The sequence below is a fragment of the Equus caballus genome, chromosome 8, assembly GCF_041296265.1.
Source record: "Equus caballus isolate H_3958 breed thoroughbred chromosome 8, TB-T2T, whole genome shotgun sequence".
Lineage (NCBI taxonomy): Eukaryota > Metazoa > Chordata > Mammalia > Perissodactyla > Equidae > Equus > Equus caballus.
The window spans coordinates 4,128,121-4,148,784 of record NC_091691.1 but is presented as its reverse complement, the minus strand read 5'-3'; the positions used below and the strand labels follow the sequence as shown (position 1 = coordinate 4,148,784).

The 20,664-nt window shown below is 43.7% G+C and overlaps 1 protein-coding gene across 1 annotated transcript in view; it reads left to right on the top strand.

Moving 5' to 3' along the window:
* The window catches only part of CRKL (CRK like proto-oncogene, adaptor protein), a 36,244-nt gene extending 16,607 nt beyond the window's left edge, over positions 1-19,637 (top strand). Inside the window, exon 3 of the mRNA XM_005612370.4 lies at positions 16,080-19,637. Coding sequence (XP_005612427.1) covers positions 16,080-16,214 — 135 coding nt within the window. The 3' untranslated portion in view covers positions 16,215-19,637. The remainder of the gene's footprint in view (positions 1-16,079) is intronic.
* Positions 19,638-20,664: the final 1,027 nt, after the last annotated feature.

The window sequence follows — 20,664 nt, the reverse complement described above, 5'->3', positions numbered from 1 at the left end:
GAATTGATGTAAATCAAGGAGAAGGGCAAGTTGTAATGATACTTAGATCATTTAGTCTAACCAGCTTTCTAAAGCTTTTAGCTTTCTATAGCATCTAAATCCATTGGGCTTCCAGCTCAACCTGGACACCTCCAAAAACATTCACTCGTTCAGGAAAGGTTTATTGAATGTTTATTATGTGGCCAGCATTGTTTAGGAGTTTGAAATACAACACTGAACAAAACAAAAGTCTCTGTCCTTGTGGAACTTCTGGAACATACAGTCTCATGAAATGGTTCCTTCCCTATTGGATGACTCAGGTAGTTAAGAAGTTCCTTGGGGCCAGCCCTGTGGCCTAGTGGTTAGCTTGGGCACACTTCCCTTCAGCGCCCGGGTTCTGCTGCAGGTGTGGACTTGCACCATCTGTTGGTGGCCATGCTATGGTGATGACCCACATACAAAACACAGGAAGACTGGCACAGATGTTGGCACAGAGCAAATCTTCCTCAAATAAAAAGAGGAAGATTGGCAACAGATGTCAGCTCAGGGCAAATCTTCCTCAGCAAAAACATAAAATATTAAAAAAAAAAGTTCTTTGCGTTCTAGCCCTTCATCAGAGAGAAACAAACCGCTACAACTGCCCTTCCTGTATTTGCGTAGCCCAATGTTTAGACTTCAGTGTGTGGCCCTATAGTTGTCTCTCTTAAGGTTTTTGTTTGTCTTTTTGATTTGTGTGTGCGTGTGGGGGGGTCTTATACCGTCTGTAACTTCTCTGAATCTTTTAAAATCCTAATTATGTCATGTAGCATATTAATTACTCCCCTCAGTTTCATGTTAGCTGCAAATTTCCTAAAAACACGATCCAGATCTGTATACTAAAGTCCTCCTCTGTAGCCTCTCCTGATCTATGTTTAATATCTAAAAAAAGACAGTGAGGTTGGTCTAGCATGACTTGTTCTTGATTGAGTCCATGCTGCCTTTCAAATACCCCATTTCCCATTCTAAATCATAGTAAACCGTCTCTTTGCTAATTGCATCCAGAATTTTGTCCAGGTTTGATTCCAGACTAACCTTTTACATTTATAGAATTTGCCATCATCCCTGTTTTAATGGAAACCAAAAGACTTGACCCTTGAAGGTCCACCAGTGTCCCATGATGTAGTTCTCCATGGCAGGCGACCAGTGTTGGACTCTTATTGCTGCTTGCTCCTATGTTTGGTCAATACTTGTCCTTACTGGTATTGATATTTGTCCTTACTGGTATAAGGCGTGCTTTCATCTTTGATGCGTGTTCTTTTTAAGGAACTCAGAGTTCCTTGTGTGAGCTCACCAGCATTCTCAAAATACTTGCTCTTTGCTCTCATTGGGCTCGTCTGTTGATTGTGTTGTTCAAATTTCTTCTTGGATTGTCTTTTCCCCATTTTGAAACTCCTAGTTGTTGGATTACATGTGGTCTCGGACTCTTGAATTGGCCTTCCTAGGACCCATGGTACCACTTCCTTTACTGACTGGCCTGGAGTTCTCAGACGTCTACCTCAACTACTTTGTTTTGCTTCATTTATTAGAATTAAATTCACATAAAGAGATTCTTTATCGCTCCTTCTACTTACTGAGATGAGGCTGTGTGCAAACTAAGTCGAGGTTTTGGGCCCAGCCTCGTGGCCAAATGGTTAAGTTCGTGCGCTCCACTGGGGCGGCCCAGGGTTTTGCTGGTTTGGATCCTGGGTGTGTACATGGCACCGCTCATCAGTCCATATTGAGGCGGCGTCCCACAGACCACAACTAGAAGGACCTGCAACTCAGATATACAACTATATACTGGGGGGATTTGGGGAAGTAAAGCAGAAAAAAAAAAAAAAGTACATCTAGGTTTCAGTAGTACTAGTTGTATTTTTTAACCTCAGGGATCATCTGTGAATTCTTCTGGCTGGGTGACCTGTAGTTTATACAAACCACAGTGATGTCAGGTCTGTACATGTTCGTTATCAAGCATCCAGCTCAGCTCTGGAGATCTGTACAGAGTCCTAGCTTCCTAACCAACAGGACCATTCTGTCTCACCTCCTGTCACATTCCAGCAATGACCCCACCCCCTCACAAGGCTTGTCAGAGATGGCTTCATGCCTGACGGGCTCCTCCTCTGCCCTTTTGTCATTGATATTATGTCCTTAACAGCATCTAGTTTTCGGAATTTGATTTATTCTACTTCTGTACTGAAAGTGCTTTTTTTCTTAATCGCAGACCTTGTCAAATCCTTAGAAATCTTTAGAAAGTCCTATAGAATTTTAGAAAGTTCTCATATTTTTAATAACGTTTTTTTCTTGTAGCATATCATATTATCATTGGGTTATGAATTAGAGAAGATCATTCTTAAAAAAGGTTTCGTTCCTTCCATAATATGTAAATTGGGAGAGGATACCATGAAATTGAGGCCCTAGTGAGGTTCATGCAAGGCCTGTCCTGGCCTGATCAGTATGCCAACCTCAGTTTTCTTTTTTTCTTTTTTCTTTTTCTCTTTTTTTAAAATTTTTTTCCTTTTTCTCCCCAAAGCCCCCCAGGACATAGTTGTATATTCTTCGTTGTGGGTCCTCCTAGTTGTGGCGCATGGGACGCTGCCTCAGCGTGGTTTGATGAGCAGTGCCATGTCCGCGCCCAGGATTCCAACCAACGAAACGCTGGGCCGCCTGCAGCGGAGTGTGCGAACTTAACTGCTCGGCCACGGGGCCAGCCCCTAACCTCAGTTTTCTGTATGTAGTAATAGCTGTTGAGTAAGAAGAACCATCTGCTAGGGGCTTCACAGAGTATTCTAGTTAATCGTTATGGCTGCCCTATGGGGTAGGTGCCACCAGTCTCGTTTTATGCACGAAACTGAGGTTCATGTAATCTGCTGACAGTCTCACAGGTGGTATGTGGCAGAGCTAGAACTCTTTTTTTAACAGCTTTCTTGAAATATAATTCACTTATTATACAGTTTATCCATTTAAAGTCTACAACTCAGTGGTCTTTGGTACATTACAGTATTCATTTTCTTTAAAAATTGTGAAATACGTATAACAAAATTTTCCAGTTTTTTAAGTGTACAATTCAGTGGCGTTAATTACATTCACACTGTTGTGCAACCATCACCACTTTCTGTTTACAGAACTTTTTCATCACTCCAGACAGCAACGCTGTAACCGTGAAGCAATAACTCCTCATTCCTCCTCTCCTTAGGCCCTGGTAACCTCTAATATACCTTCTCTCTATATGAATTTGCCTATTCTAGATACTCATATAAATGGAATCCTGCAATATTTGTCCTTTGGCTATGGCCTATTCCACTTAGCATAATGTTTTGTTTTGAGGAAGATTAGCCCTGAGCTAACATCTGTGCCCATCTTCCTCTTCTTTGTATGTGGGATAACTACCACTGCATGGCTTGCCAAGCGGTGCCATGTCTGAACCAGGGATCTGAACCGGCGAACCCCCGGGCCACCAAGCAGAATGTGTGCACTTAACCACTCTGCTACCTGGCCAGCCCCAGCATAATGTTTGAAGCTTCCTCCATATTGCAGCATATATCGTTGTCATCATCTTTTTTTTTCCTGAGGAAGATTTGCCCTGAGCTAACATCTGTTACCAGTCTTCCTCTATTTTGTATGTGAGTTGCTGCCACAGCATGGCTGCTGATGAGTGGGTAGGTCTGTGCCCAGACAACCAAACCTTCGAACCTGGGTCGCTGAAGCAGAACATGCCAAACTTAACCACTAGGCCACAGAGCTGGCCCCTCTTCATTCCTCTTATAGCCACATGTTCCATTGTATGGCTATACCAAATTTTGTTTATCCATTCATTAGGTGATGGGCATTAGACTTATATCCACCTTTTGGTTATTGATAATAGTGTTGTTATGGACATTCGTGTACAAGTTTTTGTTCAAATATCTGTTTTTGGTTCTTTTGGGTATATGCCTAACAGTGGAATTGCTGGATCATATGGTAACTCTATGTTTAACTTGTGGAGGATAGCCAAACTATTTTCCACAGTGATTGCGCAATTTTACAATCCCATCAGCATCAATGCACAAGGGTTATGCTTCTCTACATCCTCACCAACACTTATATTCCTGTTTTTTGTTGTTGTGTTTTGTTTTTGTTGTTTTTTACTATAACCAGAAAATTCTACTGGCTGTGAAGTGGCATCTCATTGTGGTTTTGATTTGCATTTCCATAATTTTACTAATGATGTTGAGCATCCTTTCATGTGCTTCTTGACTGTTTTTGTATCTTTGGGAAAATGTTCAAGTCCTTTGCTCAATTTCTAATTGGGTTATTTGTTGTTTGTTGTTGAGTTTTAGGAGTTCTTTATGTACTCTGGATATTAAACTCTTATCAAATACATGATTTCTAAATATTTTTTCCCATTCTGTAAGTTGTCATTTCACTTTCTTGGTAGTGTACTTTGATGCACATCCTTAATTTTGATGAAGTCCAACTTATCTATTTTTTCTTTTGCTGCATGTGGTTTTTTTTTTTTTTTTTAAAGATTTTATTTTTTCCTTTTTCTCCCCAAAGCCCCCCAGTACATAGTTGTATATTCTTCGTTGTGGATCCTTCTAGTTGTGGCATGTGGGACGCCGCCTCAGCGTGGTCTGATGAGCAGTGCCATGTCCGCGCCCAGGATTCGAACTAACGAAACACTGGGCTGCCTGCAGCGGAGCGCGCGAACTTAACCACTCGGCCACGGGGCCAGCCCCTGCTGCATGTGGTTTTAATGTCATGTCTAAGAATCCAGTGCCAAATTCAAGGTCATGGAAATTTACCCCTGTTTTCTTCTAAGAGTTTTTATGGTTTTAGCTCTTATGTTTAGGTTGTTTATCCATTTTGAGTTAATTTTTGTATATGGTTTGATGTAGGGGTCCAAATCTTTTCTTTTGCAGGTGGGAAATCCAGTTGTACCAGCACCATTTATTGAAGAGATTTTTCTCTCCCCTTGAATGGACTTGGCACCCTTGTCAAAAATCAGTTGGCCAGAGATATATGGGTTTATTTATGAACTTCCCATTCTATTCTATTGGTCTATATGTCTCTCTCTATGCCAGGACAACACTGTTTTGATTACTCTAGCTTTGTGTAGTTGTTTTGAAGTCAGGAAGTATGAGTCTTCCAACTTTGTTCTTCTTTTTCAAGATTGTTTTGGCTATTCAGGGTGCCTTGCAATTCCATAAGAATTTGAGGATCAGCTTTTCCATTTCTTCCAAAAATAAAAAGGGGGCTGTTAGAATTTTGATAGGGATTGCCTTGGATTCGTAGATCACTTTCGGTAATATTCCTGTTAAGTCTTCTTATCCATGAACACAACGTGTCTTTCCATTCATTTGTCTTCTTTAGTAGCAATGTTTTGTAATTTTTGGTGTACAAGTCTTTCACCTTTGTTAAGTTTATTCCCAGTTATTTTATTCTTTTAGATGCTATTATAAATGGAACTACATTCTTCCCCCCCCCCCCCCCCCGTTCTTTTTTTGGTGAGGAAGATTGGCCCTGAGCTAACATCTCTTGCTAATCTTCCTCTTTTTGCTTGAGGAAGATTGTCACTGAGTTAACATCTGTGCCAGTCTTCCTCTGTTTTTTGTATGTGGGACACAGCCACACAGCTTGATGAGTGGTGCATCGGTCCATGCCTAGGATCTGAATTGGTGAACCCTGGGCCATTGAAGTAGAGCATGCAAACTTAACCAATATGCCACCAGGCCAGCCCCTGGAATTGCATTCTTAATTGATTACTGGTGTATAGAAACAACTAATGGTTGTGTGTTGACCTTGTACCCTGCAACTTTGCCGAATTTTATTGGCTCTAATAGCTTTCTTGTGGAATCTTTGGAACTTTGTATATATAAGATCATGTCATCTGCGAATGGAGATAGTTTTACTTCTTTCTTTCCGTGGCCCACATTTTCTTGCCTCACAGCATACTGGCCTGTGATACCTCTAACCCCTGGCCCATCCTAAAATAAAATCCTTGTGTTTTCATAAGAAGTGTTAACCAGTAAGCAGCCCTCTTGAGCCAAGTTACTGCCCTGAAGATAGTGGGAATTTTAAAGACGAGACCAAGTCTTCAGTATTAAAAACCAGTCAATAACATCTGATTGTAGGTGAGAGTACATGAAGCTACTTGACTGCTACTCAAAACACTTGGGGGCTGGCCCCGTGGCCAAGTGGTTAAGTTCGCACCCTCTGCTTTGGCAGCCCAGGTTTTCGCCAGTTTGGATCCTGGGCATGGACGTGGCACCATTCATCAGGCCACGCTGAGGGGGTGTCCCACATAGCACAACCAAAAGGACCTGCAACTAGAATATACAACTACGTACTGGGGGGCTTTGGGGAGAAGAAGGAGGGGGAAAAAAAAGAAGATTGGCAACAGATGTTAGCTCAGGTGCCAATCTTTACCAAAAAAAAAAAAAAGACACTTGCACAAGGAGGGTCTTGGCCCTCTGAAGCCTTTCCAGCTCCAGTAGCCTTGACTCAGGTACAGTTGTACAGAGAACAAAAGGGCAGCTGTTAAAACAAATGAAGGGGGGCCAGCCCAGTGGCCTTGTGGTTAAGTTCACAAGCACTGCTTTGGTAGCCCAGGGTTCGAGGGTTTGGATCCTGGGCATGGACCTACACACTGCTCATCAAGCCATGCTGTGGCAGCATCCCACTTACAAAATAGAGGAAGATTGGCACGGATGTTAGTTCAGTGACAATCTTCCTCACCAAAAAAAAAAAGGTGAAAGACCAGGGCAGCTCCATGAAGATGGGGCTGTCTGCCTGTCTTGTTCTCTGTTGTATCCTTCCAGGGCCTGGCACATAGATATTCAGCATTTGTTGAATGAAATGAATGAAAGCCACAAATAGTAGGATGAAAAGTGCCTGGTGATTATAGTACATTGGTTTCTGTTTTTTATGTCTTTTTTGGGTTATGGACTGCTTTGAGAATCTGGTGAAAGCTGTGGAATCTTCCTCCAGAAAAACAGCATACATGAATGCATTTACATACAGTTCTGCCTTTACTTTCAGGATGTTCTTTGCTGTCTGAGACCTATTTATGTCACCCAAATTAGAACTTCTCATTCCCATGTAACCTGTTGTGCTCCTGATCTTATTTTTATGTAACCTGAGAGTGTGCAATCTCAAAATATCAGTATGGGAAATGGAAACTGATTGGGGAAGCAGAAGGCTGCTGTGACAACCAGGGCATGGACCCTCCAGGGCTTTGACTGCTCTTCGAATCAAGTGCCAGAAGTCAGGCAGTAAAGTTATTTCCAGAGCCCTTCTGTTCACACTGTGGACAAGTAGAGCTATAAGAAATTATTGTCAGCTTCAGGAAGTGCCATCTTGCCATTTAACTCTTACCTTCTCGGTGCATGGTCCTAGACACAAAGAATGGGGCTGACTAGTGTCCTGCCAGTGTGCACTTAATTTTAGAATTAATGTGTGCACTCCACATGTACTAAGTGCAGCCAGGCACAAAGATAGTACTGTGGCAGTTCTAATAATGATTAGGATTGTCATAGGGTGACAGTTGGTAAACATGGTGTGTAAGATATGTGTCTCTTGTTGCTCTGTTGATAGAGTCAGCCGCATCTTCTAGGCTTAGAGTGCTCCTTGAACCAAGTTGATACCCAACCACTTCAAGACTGATCTGCCCTCCAAAGTGAGTGCTGCTTTGTGCTCAGTCCTTCTACCATGAAGGGCACTGTACCAGAACTGGGAGTGATGAGCAGCAAGATGGCTGTGAAGCTACTGACAATTTAGGATGTGAGCCCACACGCTCTTCGGTAGGGCCATGGAAGAAGCTGGTCCACAACCTGGCGTGTAACTATGGGCAGCGGGCAGCATAACATAGCCAGGGCATCCCTTCTGTCTTGGGTTCTGGGGCTTGTTCCTCATATAAAGGGCTTTGGACTGAGATAGAAAACAGCAGGAGGAATAATGTGCTATGTGGGTTTTTTTGTTTGGTTTTGTTTTGTTTTTGCTGAGGAAAATTAGCCCTGAGCTAACATACCTTGCCAATCTTCCTCTTTTTTTTTTTTTTTTTTTTTGCTTGAGGAAGAGTGGCCTGAGGTAACACCCATCTTCCTCTATTTTTTATGTGGGACGCCTTCACACATGGCTTGATGAGTGGTATAGTTCCGAACCTGCAAACCCGGGCCACTGAAGCGGCGTGCACTGAACTCAACTACTACCCCACCGGGCCGGCTCCTGCTATGTTTTGGCATGTGAGAGCTCCTGCAAGTCCAGAATGAGGCATTAATGGTCAAGTGGCCATCAGAAGTCTCCCAGCCATTCTCTCTTCTTAGGCTGTACCTTGACCTTTCTGTGCTGGTCAGGGTTCCCTCAGTCGAAGCAATGGTTCTTTACTCCTGTGCTCTGCAGCATTGACTCAGTACTGTTTTTCTGTCACTTGCTGCTTTTTTTTTTTTTTTTTTAACTATTTTTGTTATCTGACACACATTCATTGAGCATCTACCATTTCTGGGCAGTGAATCATTTATTGTCTGTCTCACAATGAAAGCAGAATTTCCTTGAGGATAGGAACTGAGCTTCTCATTTTCCATGCAATAGATATGCAGTAAATCTTACTAAATTGATTAGGTAGAATCGTGTGGAAAGTACCCTGTAAAGACTGTCAGAATCACAGGTTAATTGGAAAGCATGAGGTTTGAATGTTCTTGGCAGTTTTCAGTACTTAGCTCCCCTTCTCCATCTTCCCATTGTCTTCTTCAGCTGCTTAATATCCATCACAGTAATTTATTAGATTCCCAGTTTTCAGGCCTGCCCCTCATCTCCTCTCCTTCTAAAATGGCATCCTTCCCATCCCCTCATCAGTTTTGAGAGGACCCTTGTTACTCACAAGGTTGAAAACCCACTTTAATACAGTGCCTCTGCATTCTGATTCCACTTCTTCCCAGAGTGCTTCCAGAGGGCAGTGACCAGCCAGGGGCGTGAGTGTGGGGCTGGAGGCTGGGTTCTGTTCAGGAATCTCTACTCTGATAACAGCTACTGTTTACTTAGCTGGGTGTTCTGGTTAACAATTCTCATGTAGTACTTCCTTTAATTATTGCAAGAACCTTTCAAAGTCAGAAGTGAGACTTGGACAATTTGAGCAGTTTGCCACGGTCATGTAGCCACTAAAAGTGGCAGAACTAGGACATCAATCCAGTTCTCCCATGCTCCAGAGTTCATAGTGTGAACCACCACACTGTGCCACCTTATACCTGTTTTAAGCAGACAAGAGATTGCTTACGTCCTGTTGTAGATCTTAGATCTTAGTTTTAGGTGAGTCCGATATTTGAGTTGTGTTTTTATGTATCCTAAGTACACAATATAGAGCCTCGCACAGTGCTCTGAGCAGAATAAAAACCCCATCTAGAGTGGCTACCACCTGGAGGTCCTTCCTGCACTCATTGTCTGCATGTGTAGCTTTATAAGGGGGCTTGGGTTGTCCTTGGGGTTTACTTGACTTTGATCCGGGTTGCTTATGTTTCTTCAACTGTGAAAGAAGACCAGAGGTCCAAGGTTTCTTAGGACCAACTTGGTAATTAATAGCCTGGAATGTGATTTTTAACATCTTAAGCTGTGCGGTTGTATAATTGCATTTCCAGCACATTGTGTTCTTCCATCCGTCATATAGTCCATATCTGGGAAAGGGCTCGGCAAGTTTGACAAATTGAAAGGAAGCCAGTATGATTGGAGGGGAAGGACAGAGAAGCATGAAATGAGGTCAGAGATGGGAAGAGTAAGGAGCCAAATCAGACAGAGCCTTGAAGACAGGAGTTTGGGTGTTACTCTTGTGCAGAGAAAAAGTGTTGGGGATTTAAAAGACAGCAGTGACCCAATTCTATTTATATTTTTAAAAGGTCTGTCTTCTACTCTCATTATGCCCTTGTGCCTGTCACTTCTATCCTCAGAATATCACTCCTCTGCTTGGCCATCTATCCCTAGCATGTGGGGCCATCAGCCTATAGTTTTCTCTTTTCCTTGATTCTGCAGGCTTCCTGTAGTTTCTGAAAGTAATTTACAAGAGACCTGTGACAAGGAGTGCAAAATGAGCGAAGCAACTTCCCTCCTAAGGAAAGTGCTGTATGGTGGTAGTATGTGTGTTGGGGGCGGGGAGGTGACAGGAAGAGCAGAGAATGGAGCCTCGGTGGATGAGTCGCTGGAATCCTGGAGAGCCTTGCTTTCCACAAATATCAAATGGGAAGTACCCACCCGGCAGGGTTATTTTACAAAATCTCACAAAAAGGCGGGGTGGGGGCAGTCTCCCACTTCAAGTGCCATAGAGCATCAGAGGTAGAGACTTGGACTTGGGCCATCGGGAGTTCAGTGTGGTAGGTAGGGTTTGGCTGTAGGAGAGGAGGGTGATTGGGAGTTGGACTGATTGGCCTGGGGTGACATAGATGATGGAAGGTGGCTCGGCGCAGGACAGCTGGGCTGGTAGAGCCAGGTGGTGACAGGCTGGGGAGAACCAGAGGTGGGGGCATTAGCAGGAGGTCATAGCACGTTGCTAGCCCTAAGGCTGGAGGGATGAGCTCACCCAAGATGTGAGAGAGGGCTGTCTGGGGCCAGGATTTCAGGAAGATGAGACTGTTTTCTTCCACATTTATCAGACGTCAACTAAGGCAGACTAAGATTACAAGCCTTAGGCAAGATGTATGCTCTCTGGGCATCTGGAGTCCAGTTGAAGATAGAGAAGGCATAGCCAAATACACAGAATTCTCTACACGTTTTTTGTGGAAGATCAAATGAGTGGGGCAAACAAAAGCTTCAGTCTCATTGAGAAGCCTTTGATCTCAACAGTAGTTTGTTTCTTTTTAGTCTTAGGTCATTCTTGCTTTAGTCTTTTTTCTTTTAACATCTTGTCAGGGTCGGATCTGGCTGTGAATGCTGGACTGCCCAGGTGCCCACGGGCTGTTGTCCCTTCCATACAGCACAGAGTTCCCCTGGGTGTTGGCTCGCGCGATCCCTCTCCCCTTTCCTCCGGAATCCTCTCTGCAGGTGTACGCCCACACATGCTCTTACTTGTCCTTCCCTTTTTGTATATTTATTATTGTATTTTCTGTGTTTGTAATTATTAACAATAAATAGAAGTAAATTTGGAATGATATCAATAGTGTTCTACTGATGAGTTTTCATTTCTTTCCTATTTCATTATTTTAAAAATAAAGACAGAGGCAGTTTGTTTTCTTAGGTGAAAAGGAATTGAGGATTGTGATCATATACTGAAGAGAAAGGCTGGACAGTGAAGCTCCTCGTCTCGATGGCCTCATTGTACTCCAGACATGAGACAGCAGGTTCCTGCACTGAAAGCCTCAAAGAGGCCAAGGGTCTGGAGGAGACACAGTGCAGAGTTTGAGGAAACCAGGGGGAGTGTGGTCCAGCTGCAGGGGCCTAGATTTGAAGCATCCCAGTAACTCCTGCCTACGGAAGGATTTTCTGCTCACCTAGGCCTGATTTTAATTGTGTTAAATGTTTCCTTATTATGTCTTACGTTTGTGCTTAAATGTATGTATATTTAGTGGAATAAGATGATCAGATTGGACACAAATCATGATTCCAGATTTCTGTTGACTTCAGCTTCCATCTATGTGATTTCTGCAAAGTCTCTGCTATAACTCAAGGTTCTCATTTGCAAGAGAGCTTTCCTTATATGCAGATCTGAAAAATGTCTTTACTGGAAACAAGTGTGATCATAATTAGAGTTTTCCTGTTTTATGATTTCTGTATGGTAGAAAAAGTGTGTACAAATTGTAAAACTAAATCCTTGGTCCACTTTGAAGAATATGAATTTTTCATAATTATCAAAAACATGTGATTATCTCAGTTATGAATAATAAAGACATTTTTCTACCACCTACAAATAAAAACATTGTTACTTGGAGAGAGGGAGTAATGCTAGAACTCCAAGCATTAATCTTAAAACAATCTTATTTCAGACGTCTTTAAAACTTAGTTCTTATATTAAGTCAATTTACTCTCTCTCCCAAATTTTTATATCCTTTTAAGGCAAAAAACCAGAGAAAACATGTCCTTTCAATTGTCGGTTTTTTTCCCCACTGAAGTATTTTACAGCTTAATTTTTAATATAAGTCTCAAAAATAGAATTCTCCATTGTTAACCTTCAAATTTTAGTTCACCCAATTTAGGTGTTTCAGTTGAGCCTGCGTTAATTATTCAAAATAATTAACTATAATAATTTAATTTATAAATACATGCAGTTGGCTTTTTACCTTGTTTTTCTTTTTCTTTTTTTTTTTTTTTTTTTAATTTTTTTCCTTTTTCTGCGCAAAGCCCCCCGGTACATAGTTGTATGTTTTTAGTTGTGGGTCCTTCTAGTTGTGGCATGTGGGACGCTGCCTCAGCGTGGTTTGATGAGCAGTGCCATGTCCGCGCCCAGGATTTGAACTGACGAAACACTGGGCCGCCTGCAGCGGAGTGCATGAACTTAACCACTTGGCCACGGGCCCAGCCCCTACCTTGTTTTTCTTATACATATCTAGTACTTGGCTATAAAAATCTAAATATTAAATTGTTTTATTTTTGTCTTAGAACTTTTCGTTGTATATAATCTAATTCTTAATTACCAGATTAAAACTCTTCACAAGCCATCCTACAGTTAAGTTGAATTAGTGATTTTTCTAAATAGAGGAGTTTGAGTCAGAATTCAGACAGGGAATTTAGGGCAATTTTTCTTTTTTTAACTGAATTTATACTGTGTTCTAACCAGGGAGTCTCAGGGGATAAAGTTTTTTCCATTGTCATTTTGGCAAGTACTCAGAAATAAGCCAGTTTCCACAAGGTAAGAGGTTCCATTTGGTAATAGTGCTATTTCCACGTGTAAGTAGTGACTCGTGCGGAGCCGAGGAGTCGAAAGAAAGATTTCTTGGACTCTCAAGATCTGGCGGTAGTGCTCTTTTTATTTAGAGAATAGTGTGGAATAGCATGGGGACAGGACCCATGGGCAGTCAGAGCTCCTGCTGCTGCCCTGAGTTGAGGGTTAGGGCTAATTTTATAAGGCATGGGTACGTGACTTATTTTTACTGGAAAAAGAAAAGATGATGTAAAAAGTCATTAAATTATTTCAGTGCAGATGGGGTCTGGTTATTGTGTGGTCATATAACTTTTAGATAAGAATCTGGCCATATCGATCGACATGTAGGTGAGGATGCCCTGGGCTTCCCTCCCTGGGGCAGCCCTAATTCATACCATAAAAAAAATCCACCTGGTCACCTAGGGCTTCTCTAGCTGGGGCAGCCTTAGTCCATATCAGTGACTGTGTTCTTACTTCTCAGTAGGTTTGGGGAATTACAAGTAGTTTGATATGGCTGAGCCCGTACATCCCAGTAAGCTAGTAAAATGATCAAAAATGGAGTATGGGAAGGTTAGAAAACTCATGGCCTGTCTACATTCACAGGGGGAAGTGAAGAGGATAGGACATTAAGGGCAGAGGGTGGGTTGGTGAGAAGAGAGGGAGATTGAGTGGTCCTTCATGTGGGTGGGCCATGCTGCCTATGCACTATGTGAGGTGGCAGTGACACAGGCAGCCAGGACTGGTGCTGCCTGGCTTTGTACTCCTGCTCCATGGTGGACCAGCTTGTGACCTTGGGGAGGACTCCAGCCTTTGGCTCTGTTATCCCAGCTTCCCTTACAGGAGGTTGGTGTATGTTGAGGATCAAGGGTGATAACGGGTCTGAAAGAGCCCTGCAGGTAAGAAACCTCTGTGAAAACAGGGCTCAAGGTCAGCTCCATTGAATTGGAAACCCAGGCCCACGCAGCATACTCCACAGGGGCTCGTTTCCTTCTCCCTCTTGTTTTGGCTTTTCCCCTATCTCTTTGCAGCATGAGCCCTTTCCAGAAATGTTATGTGGTCACATCAAGATGAAATTAGCAAGTTTACAAACTTGGTAGACACTGGCAAAATGTTAAGTTTCTGCTTCCTGGTGGCACTTATAGAGGTACTCAGAGTCACCTAAGCAACATGTCTCCAAACCCCCCTGTAAAGGCAGTTATTGCTTGGTGCTTTCTTAAAAGTTGCTCTTCTTGGGTTTGGGCCATGGGCCATGTTGGAGTCTGGAGTTTGGGTCTCTCTTCATTGTGGTTTTCCTCATCTTAGATACCTTATGTTTAAACAACATTATTACTGGATTTTGGTGTTTCTGCTTGAGCCCTAAACATCTTAACAAAATTCAAATGAATCTGTCTCAGAGACAGCCTCCATCCTTTGGATCCACCTCAGAAAACACGCCTCTTTTTCCTCAGAGTGCAGTCACCCGTTTAGGAAAGGCATATGTGGCTATGCCCAAAGCCTGTGAGCGCCAACAAGTTGGAGGGGCAGTGGCAGGGGCAGGAAGAAGTCTGCCTTCACACGGATCGTGGCAGCCTCTGTGGCCCAGAGCTGTGTGCCAGTGGACTTGTCATTTCTAGGATTTTCTTTTTTTTTTTGAGGAAGATTAGCCCTGAGCTAACTACTGCCAACCTCCTCTTTTTGCTGAGGAAGACTGGCCCTGAGCTAACATCCATGCCCATCTTTCTCTGCTTTATACGTGGGATGCCTACCACAGCATGGCTTTTGCCAAGCGGTGCCATGTCCACACCCGGGATCTGAACCGGTAAAACCCGGGCCGCCTAGAAGTGGAATGTGTGAATTTAACCGCTGTGCCACTAGGCCAGCCCCTAAAGAGTTAATTTTTCCTTTTTCTCCCCAAAGCCCCCCAGTACATAGTTGTGTATCTTCAGTTGTGGGTTCTTCCAGTTGTGGCATGCCGCCTCTGCAGGGCTTGATGGCGGTGCCATGTCCACGCCCAGGATCCAAACCAGCGAAACCCTGGGCCACTGAAGTGGAGCACTCAAACTTAACCACTCGGCCACGGGGCTGGCCCCACATTTCTGGGATTCTTGGTCACTCCAGGCCAGCAATCAGCTTGATAGACCAGTAGCTTTAGCAGAAGACCCTGTTTTTCCAAATGCATGAAACCCTAAAATGTATCAGATTAAAAGTTTTTTATAGGTATAAATGTATTATGTAAGTTGAGATTTATAAGAAATACTTAAAAAGGCAATGGTGGGGGGACAGTTAACTGTTAGAATGGGCAGAAAAAATATGAATGACAGATGAGGTCTTGTGTTAGCCCCAACATCTAGCTCATTTTTTAATGTACTTTGTTGCAAGTGGTGATAGGTGTCATTTAGCCTTTACTTTGCCATTTTGAGAAGTCTTCAGTCAGACACACGTGGCAAAAGAAGCTTCATTCCAGGGAAGGTCTGCATGAAAAGCAGCTAGCAGGGCAGCACAGGTTAATGCGGCAGTGGCACATTCGAATGTGCTGTTAGAACTTATTTTACAAAATACAAGTTTAAAAAATTCAAGTCCCAATTAGACATTTGTTGGACCCTTAAAGCACCTCCCTAGACCTCTATTGATCTCCAGAACAATTTGAAAACGACTTCCAAAATAAAATTCCTGCTTTCCCCTTGATGAACAGAGCAGCCCTTGACTAGTGCCTGTCCTCTGGCAGTAGATAGAATTCCTACCACCTTGCAGTTGAAGCTAGACCCGAAAAGATGCTTGTAGCTGGGCTTCTTTCCCCCAACTGCCCCACAGATGAGGTGGTGAATGGGCAACTCAGGGAGATGTTATTGCTGCTCAGGGGAGGGGGCATGGTCAGTGAGGTCTCGGTGACAGCAGTTCCATCCCATGTAAATTGGAGTGGAGACAGGTTTTTTAATTCGCTTTTCTTGTGTGAGTTGGCTTGAACCGTTCTCAGAAAGTCAAGTGTTCATTTCTATTCTCTTGGAGTTGGTAGCCTGTATGGTGACAAAAAAGGTTGCTTTTGTGCTCAGAAGTTGCTTTACTTGACACACATTCTCACCGGCTGAGGAGAAGCACTCTGGGCTTATTCGTAGCATGTTGTGTCTTTGGCACTGCTTGATTTTAGGTCTAGGCACTGAAAAAAAATGAGCGAGTCCTAAAAAAAATGTATAGGTTCTTTGGATAGCACAGTGTGTGTGATTTAATGTAAACTTTCTTTTTCTCTAGTTTGCAGAGAAAATGCTGACTCTGTCTTCTTTCTCCATCCTTACAGGTTGGTGACATTGTGAAAGTCACAAGGATGAATATAAATGGCCAGTGGGAAGGCGAAGTGAATGGGCGCAAAGGGCTTTTCCCCTTTACACACGTCAAAATCATTGACCCTCAAAACCCGGATGAAAATGAGTGATTGCTGTTGCCCTGTTTCCTGCTGCTTCGTTGTTCTGCCTGTCATAGTCTCCTTTGAAGTGGGAAAGCATTTTCTCATAGGCAAGTTACACTGCGTTGCTGGCGTCCAGCTTTCTGCAGACTGACGGTCTCTCATACACATTTGGAATGCACACAGTGGCTGCCTCGGCATTTGTATCATAGTCGTATTGTCAAAGAATAGCTGATTTTAGAGTTCTTTTGGATCATAAACTGGAAATACTAGTGGAAGCACACAAGTGGAGAGAAGTTGACGAGGAAAGGGTCTTCCTTCTCATCACTGCCCTGTTTGTACTTGTGACTGATTCTGTCATGTTCGTCGGAGAAAACTTGAGGCCATGGCGAGACATTGCACGTTGCTGTTCCACAAAGCAGTGGCTCTGTCACCATTTTGTTTTTCCTTTGAGGAACAGAGGAAAGGAACCTTAAAGACAGGGAATTCTGTTTTAACTCCCCAAATCTGGCTTTTGTTTTGGTTTGGTTTTGGAAGATTTAACTAATAAGAATTGTGTGTTCTGAACAGATTTTTAAGTGGCAGGTTGGATTTTTGTGATAATACAAGGAATGACACGTGCCTCTGGGCTTCTAAACTGAAGCTTCTGTAACTAAAGGAATATGAAAAAAAGCAGCCCCGAAGTGGAGGCCTTTATCGTCCATGTCGCCAGTAGTACCTTGTGTATAGCAGGTGTGGTGTGCCAAGCCGTGTGCACAGCCTCTTGGATTACATCGTCCCCAGAAGCATGAGAGTGGTGGGTGACTTGGGAAACCTTTGCTTGCCTTGTTTGCCAGGGACAGGAGCAGCGGGGGGAGCACTTGGCCGCTTTTCTGTCCAATGTTGCAGTGAATATACCTTTAGGGTGTAGGTGTAAAAAGCTTGTTCATAGAATCATTGAATTCGTGAGGAATGAATCTTTGAACTCCACTCGCTGCAGCCCAGTCCTCCCTGCCCCAGCCTCACCAGGCGGCCAGAGAAGGAAGGTGCTGCTGATGCCGCTTCCACAGTCTGTGTCCCTGATGCTCCCAAGCAAAGCAAATGCACGCTCTGGAAATTGGGTGATACATTTGATGTCTAATGTTTTTCCTGACTTGGGAGAACCATTAACCAGTTTACCATTAACCATTTACCAATTGAATGTTAAAATTTCCCTGTTAGCTAAAAGAGGTGTGTTCATAGAAGCTGCCTGGTGCAATTTGTGACCAATCCCTCATCTGCTGGATAGCAGACTAGAATTCTGGAACCTTCATGCAGTTCAGTCTGCTTTCCCCCAGACACTAGTGAAGACAGGCCTCCGCTCAGAATGACTATAACAGACCTAGAAATGTAGCAGCAACCTAATGAGTAACTCTGTCCTTTACTGAGCATCTGTTCTATGTGGCCCTGTCTCCCGAGGGGCTTAGGTTTTGAGGGTTAGAGCAATATATTCTGGTGACAGAACCAAACAACTGTTTTTCAATTTCTCTTTAAACCAGTGTTCCATATTAAAGAATCTTGAGAGTGTTCCTTTGACAAAGTGAATGGTCCGTTGGAAACATCACTGTGGCTGCCCTTCTGTGGTTTTCCTAAAAAAGGCTTAGTGATCAGCCCTTCATACTCAGTGAGAACTGTGCCCACCTCCTGCTCCAAAGGTGCCTGTTGATCACAGTTGCCTCTTGTTCTGAGTTTAGGCCCAGCCTGGTGCCCACAAGAAGTGGCACGTGTGGCAGGATCCCCACACCCTGCCTGGCAACGCTTGCCTGGCAGCTAGTGACCCAACCCCTGAGGGGGTGTCTAGCAGAGGTGGAATATGTGCCTCTTTCAAAGAGGGCACAAACCCTAAGGTCTTTTTAAACCAAATTTAGCTGAAAGGCTTGTCACCTTTTGATGACAGTAGTTAGCATAGAGCACGGGAGGTATATGGCCATTTTGGAAAGCAGTTTCCTTTCACCGTGTCTACTAACCAGTATAGCAAGACCTCCCTCAGGTGGAGCACTTCAGAGTCAGAACACCCCACAAACCTAGGTTTGGCTTCATCCTAAGTCTGCTTATCTCTTAAGCCCATGTGCATGTCTCCATGTTTATGGGCTCCAGGTTCGGAACCCAAAAGAAGGTGAGTCTGAGTTCTAAACTCTCAAGATAGGTGCCAAAGGTAGTACCTTTCTGACTTTGAACCACATTCGTTTTTTAATCAGGCAGGGAAGTTCTCTTTTTCACACTAAATATACAAAAAAACCCCACACCCCCACTTCGGCTTTGTGCCCAGTGGTCTGGGGAGACAACTTCAGAAAGCAATGCAGATTTTCCCGAGGAGCTGCCTTCACTCCTCACGGGTTTTGCTTTTAGGATTGTTCATGATTGCTATGTGCTCTGCTCTACTGTGTGTCGTTTAAAAAAATATTTGGATGTTAAATTAACACTTAGGAAGTGAACAAAGTCCGTACTGAAGGGCATTGAGAGTTTGATTCAAAACTTACTTATCCCAAGAAGGCCCTCCAACACAGGAGGCGTCCTTGTCATTTCTGTGCGGGGTAGTACCACCTGATGACTTAGTTAACGAAGAGGAGGACGCATTGACTGGCTGCCATTGGACGACTTTGGTCACCCAGATGAGACACCTTCTATGCTCCTGGTTGGAGAACAAAGGAGGGAAGGGCAGCTGCTCCGTCTTTGGAGCTCAGCATCCCTGGAAGTGCGCTCACCTTCTCCTACAGCTGTTTACAGACAAGGCGGGCCCGGACAGACGGCCACTGCTCTTGCAATGTTTGCTCAGAGGAACGGGAACATTTTACTTTTGAAAAGGGATGATGTGTTTTTGTGCCAGGTGTTTATAATTTAATCCTTCAATACTACGTTCATTAACCTCTTAAAATGAGTGAATTCTTGATTGATTTAACACAGTACCTAAGACTAATGCTTTCTGTGGACACCACTGAGCTCTGCCTCAAACTCCATCCACCCTCTGGGACAAGAGACCTACGTCCCTGGTAACTTCTGTCAGCATGGACACTGACCTGGTTGTATATTCTAAAAGAGTAAAAGGACATTTCTCTGAGACAGGGTCGTTGTCTCTACAGGAGGAACAGTGGCCTTGCTTCTAGACGGTCTTCACTGTGTGTTTTAAACCACCACCACCACAAAACTCTCTTGACCTGTAACTTAAAGATCATAAACTTCAGGCAATAATATTTTCTGTGTAAGCTTTTAAAATTATTTTTGGGGATCATAGCTTGTTTTATTTTGTGCTATAAAATTAACAGTATTAAATGACTTATATTCTTAGAATACATTGAGTGTCTTTTCTTAACAGATTAGTGCCTTTTTATTTTTGTATTCCATTTTACGTTACTGGTCCCAGCATCAGAACCCTTGTTTCCATGGCCTGTTTGTACATTGTCTCAATAAAACTTGCATCAGCTGGTGGCGACGGCGGCTTTGGTGTTTCGGTGTCTCCTCAGTGGTGCCTGGAGGCGCTCTGCCCCCCCAGCAGTTAAGCATCTGGTGAAACACTTGGTGCTTCTCCAAGGATTCGACCTGCCATTCAGCCGTGCTACTGCTGACCACAAAATAGAATGGGATCCTGCACTGGCCCTTCCCCACACTTGGGGCCTCCCTACAAAAGAGAAGCAGTTGGTTCCAGGTGTGCGAGCACAGCGGGTGCTGTAGGGGGGGCTGGTGCTCAGTCTTGGCCTTCTGAGGATGAGGCAATGGTTGCCACACTTTGCACCACCAAGGAAAACTTGGATGTTTTCCCTTCTAGGCACCCATATCTGAAGGCTTCTATTAAATTGTTAAATATTTGTTCAACACGAGCTAGCCAGGGTTGAATGGTTTCAAGTGGAAGTCATGGAAAATGAGCAGCCTCTTCCCAGGTCAGGGTGCATCTGTCTGGCTTTCTTAAATCCTTTTCTGTTCCTGTCTGTATCTGGCCCTCCTGATGAACTCTGGGGACCTTCAGGTGGACACCTTGAGGTGTTTGGGGCCCACAGACGTCCCCTCAGCCAGAGCCCTGTTCCCACTCCTATTTGTGTGTGTATTGAGACGTCCAGATTGCCTTGTAAAACCTCCAGAAATGAGTTTTGGGAAGTGACACCAATCCATATTTATACAGAACTGTGCTGCTAAAATGTACTCCCTGGCTCTACTTTCAGGATTCTGCAGAATTTAAGAGAGAATTTTGTCTTGAATGGGAATATCAAAACTGTCATCATTGTAAAATAAACAATGCACCAGACACCTTTGAAAAATATTTTCTGTTTGAAAAGATGTCTTTTGGTCGGCAATGCTGGGCTAGGTTCCTCCGTGGCAGGGAAACGCTTGGAAATGGGCCCAGGTGTCGAGGGTTGCCTCTCCACCTGCCTCCCACTGCTAGTTTAGCGTTAGTGCTCGCCCACGTGAAACCTCACCTCGCATCAAAGCCTGTGACACTGCCGGGCTTTTCATGGGGGCTCCTCCCCGG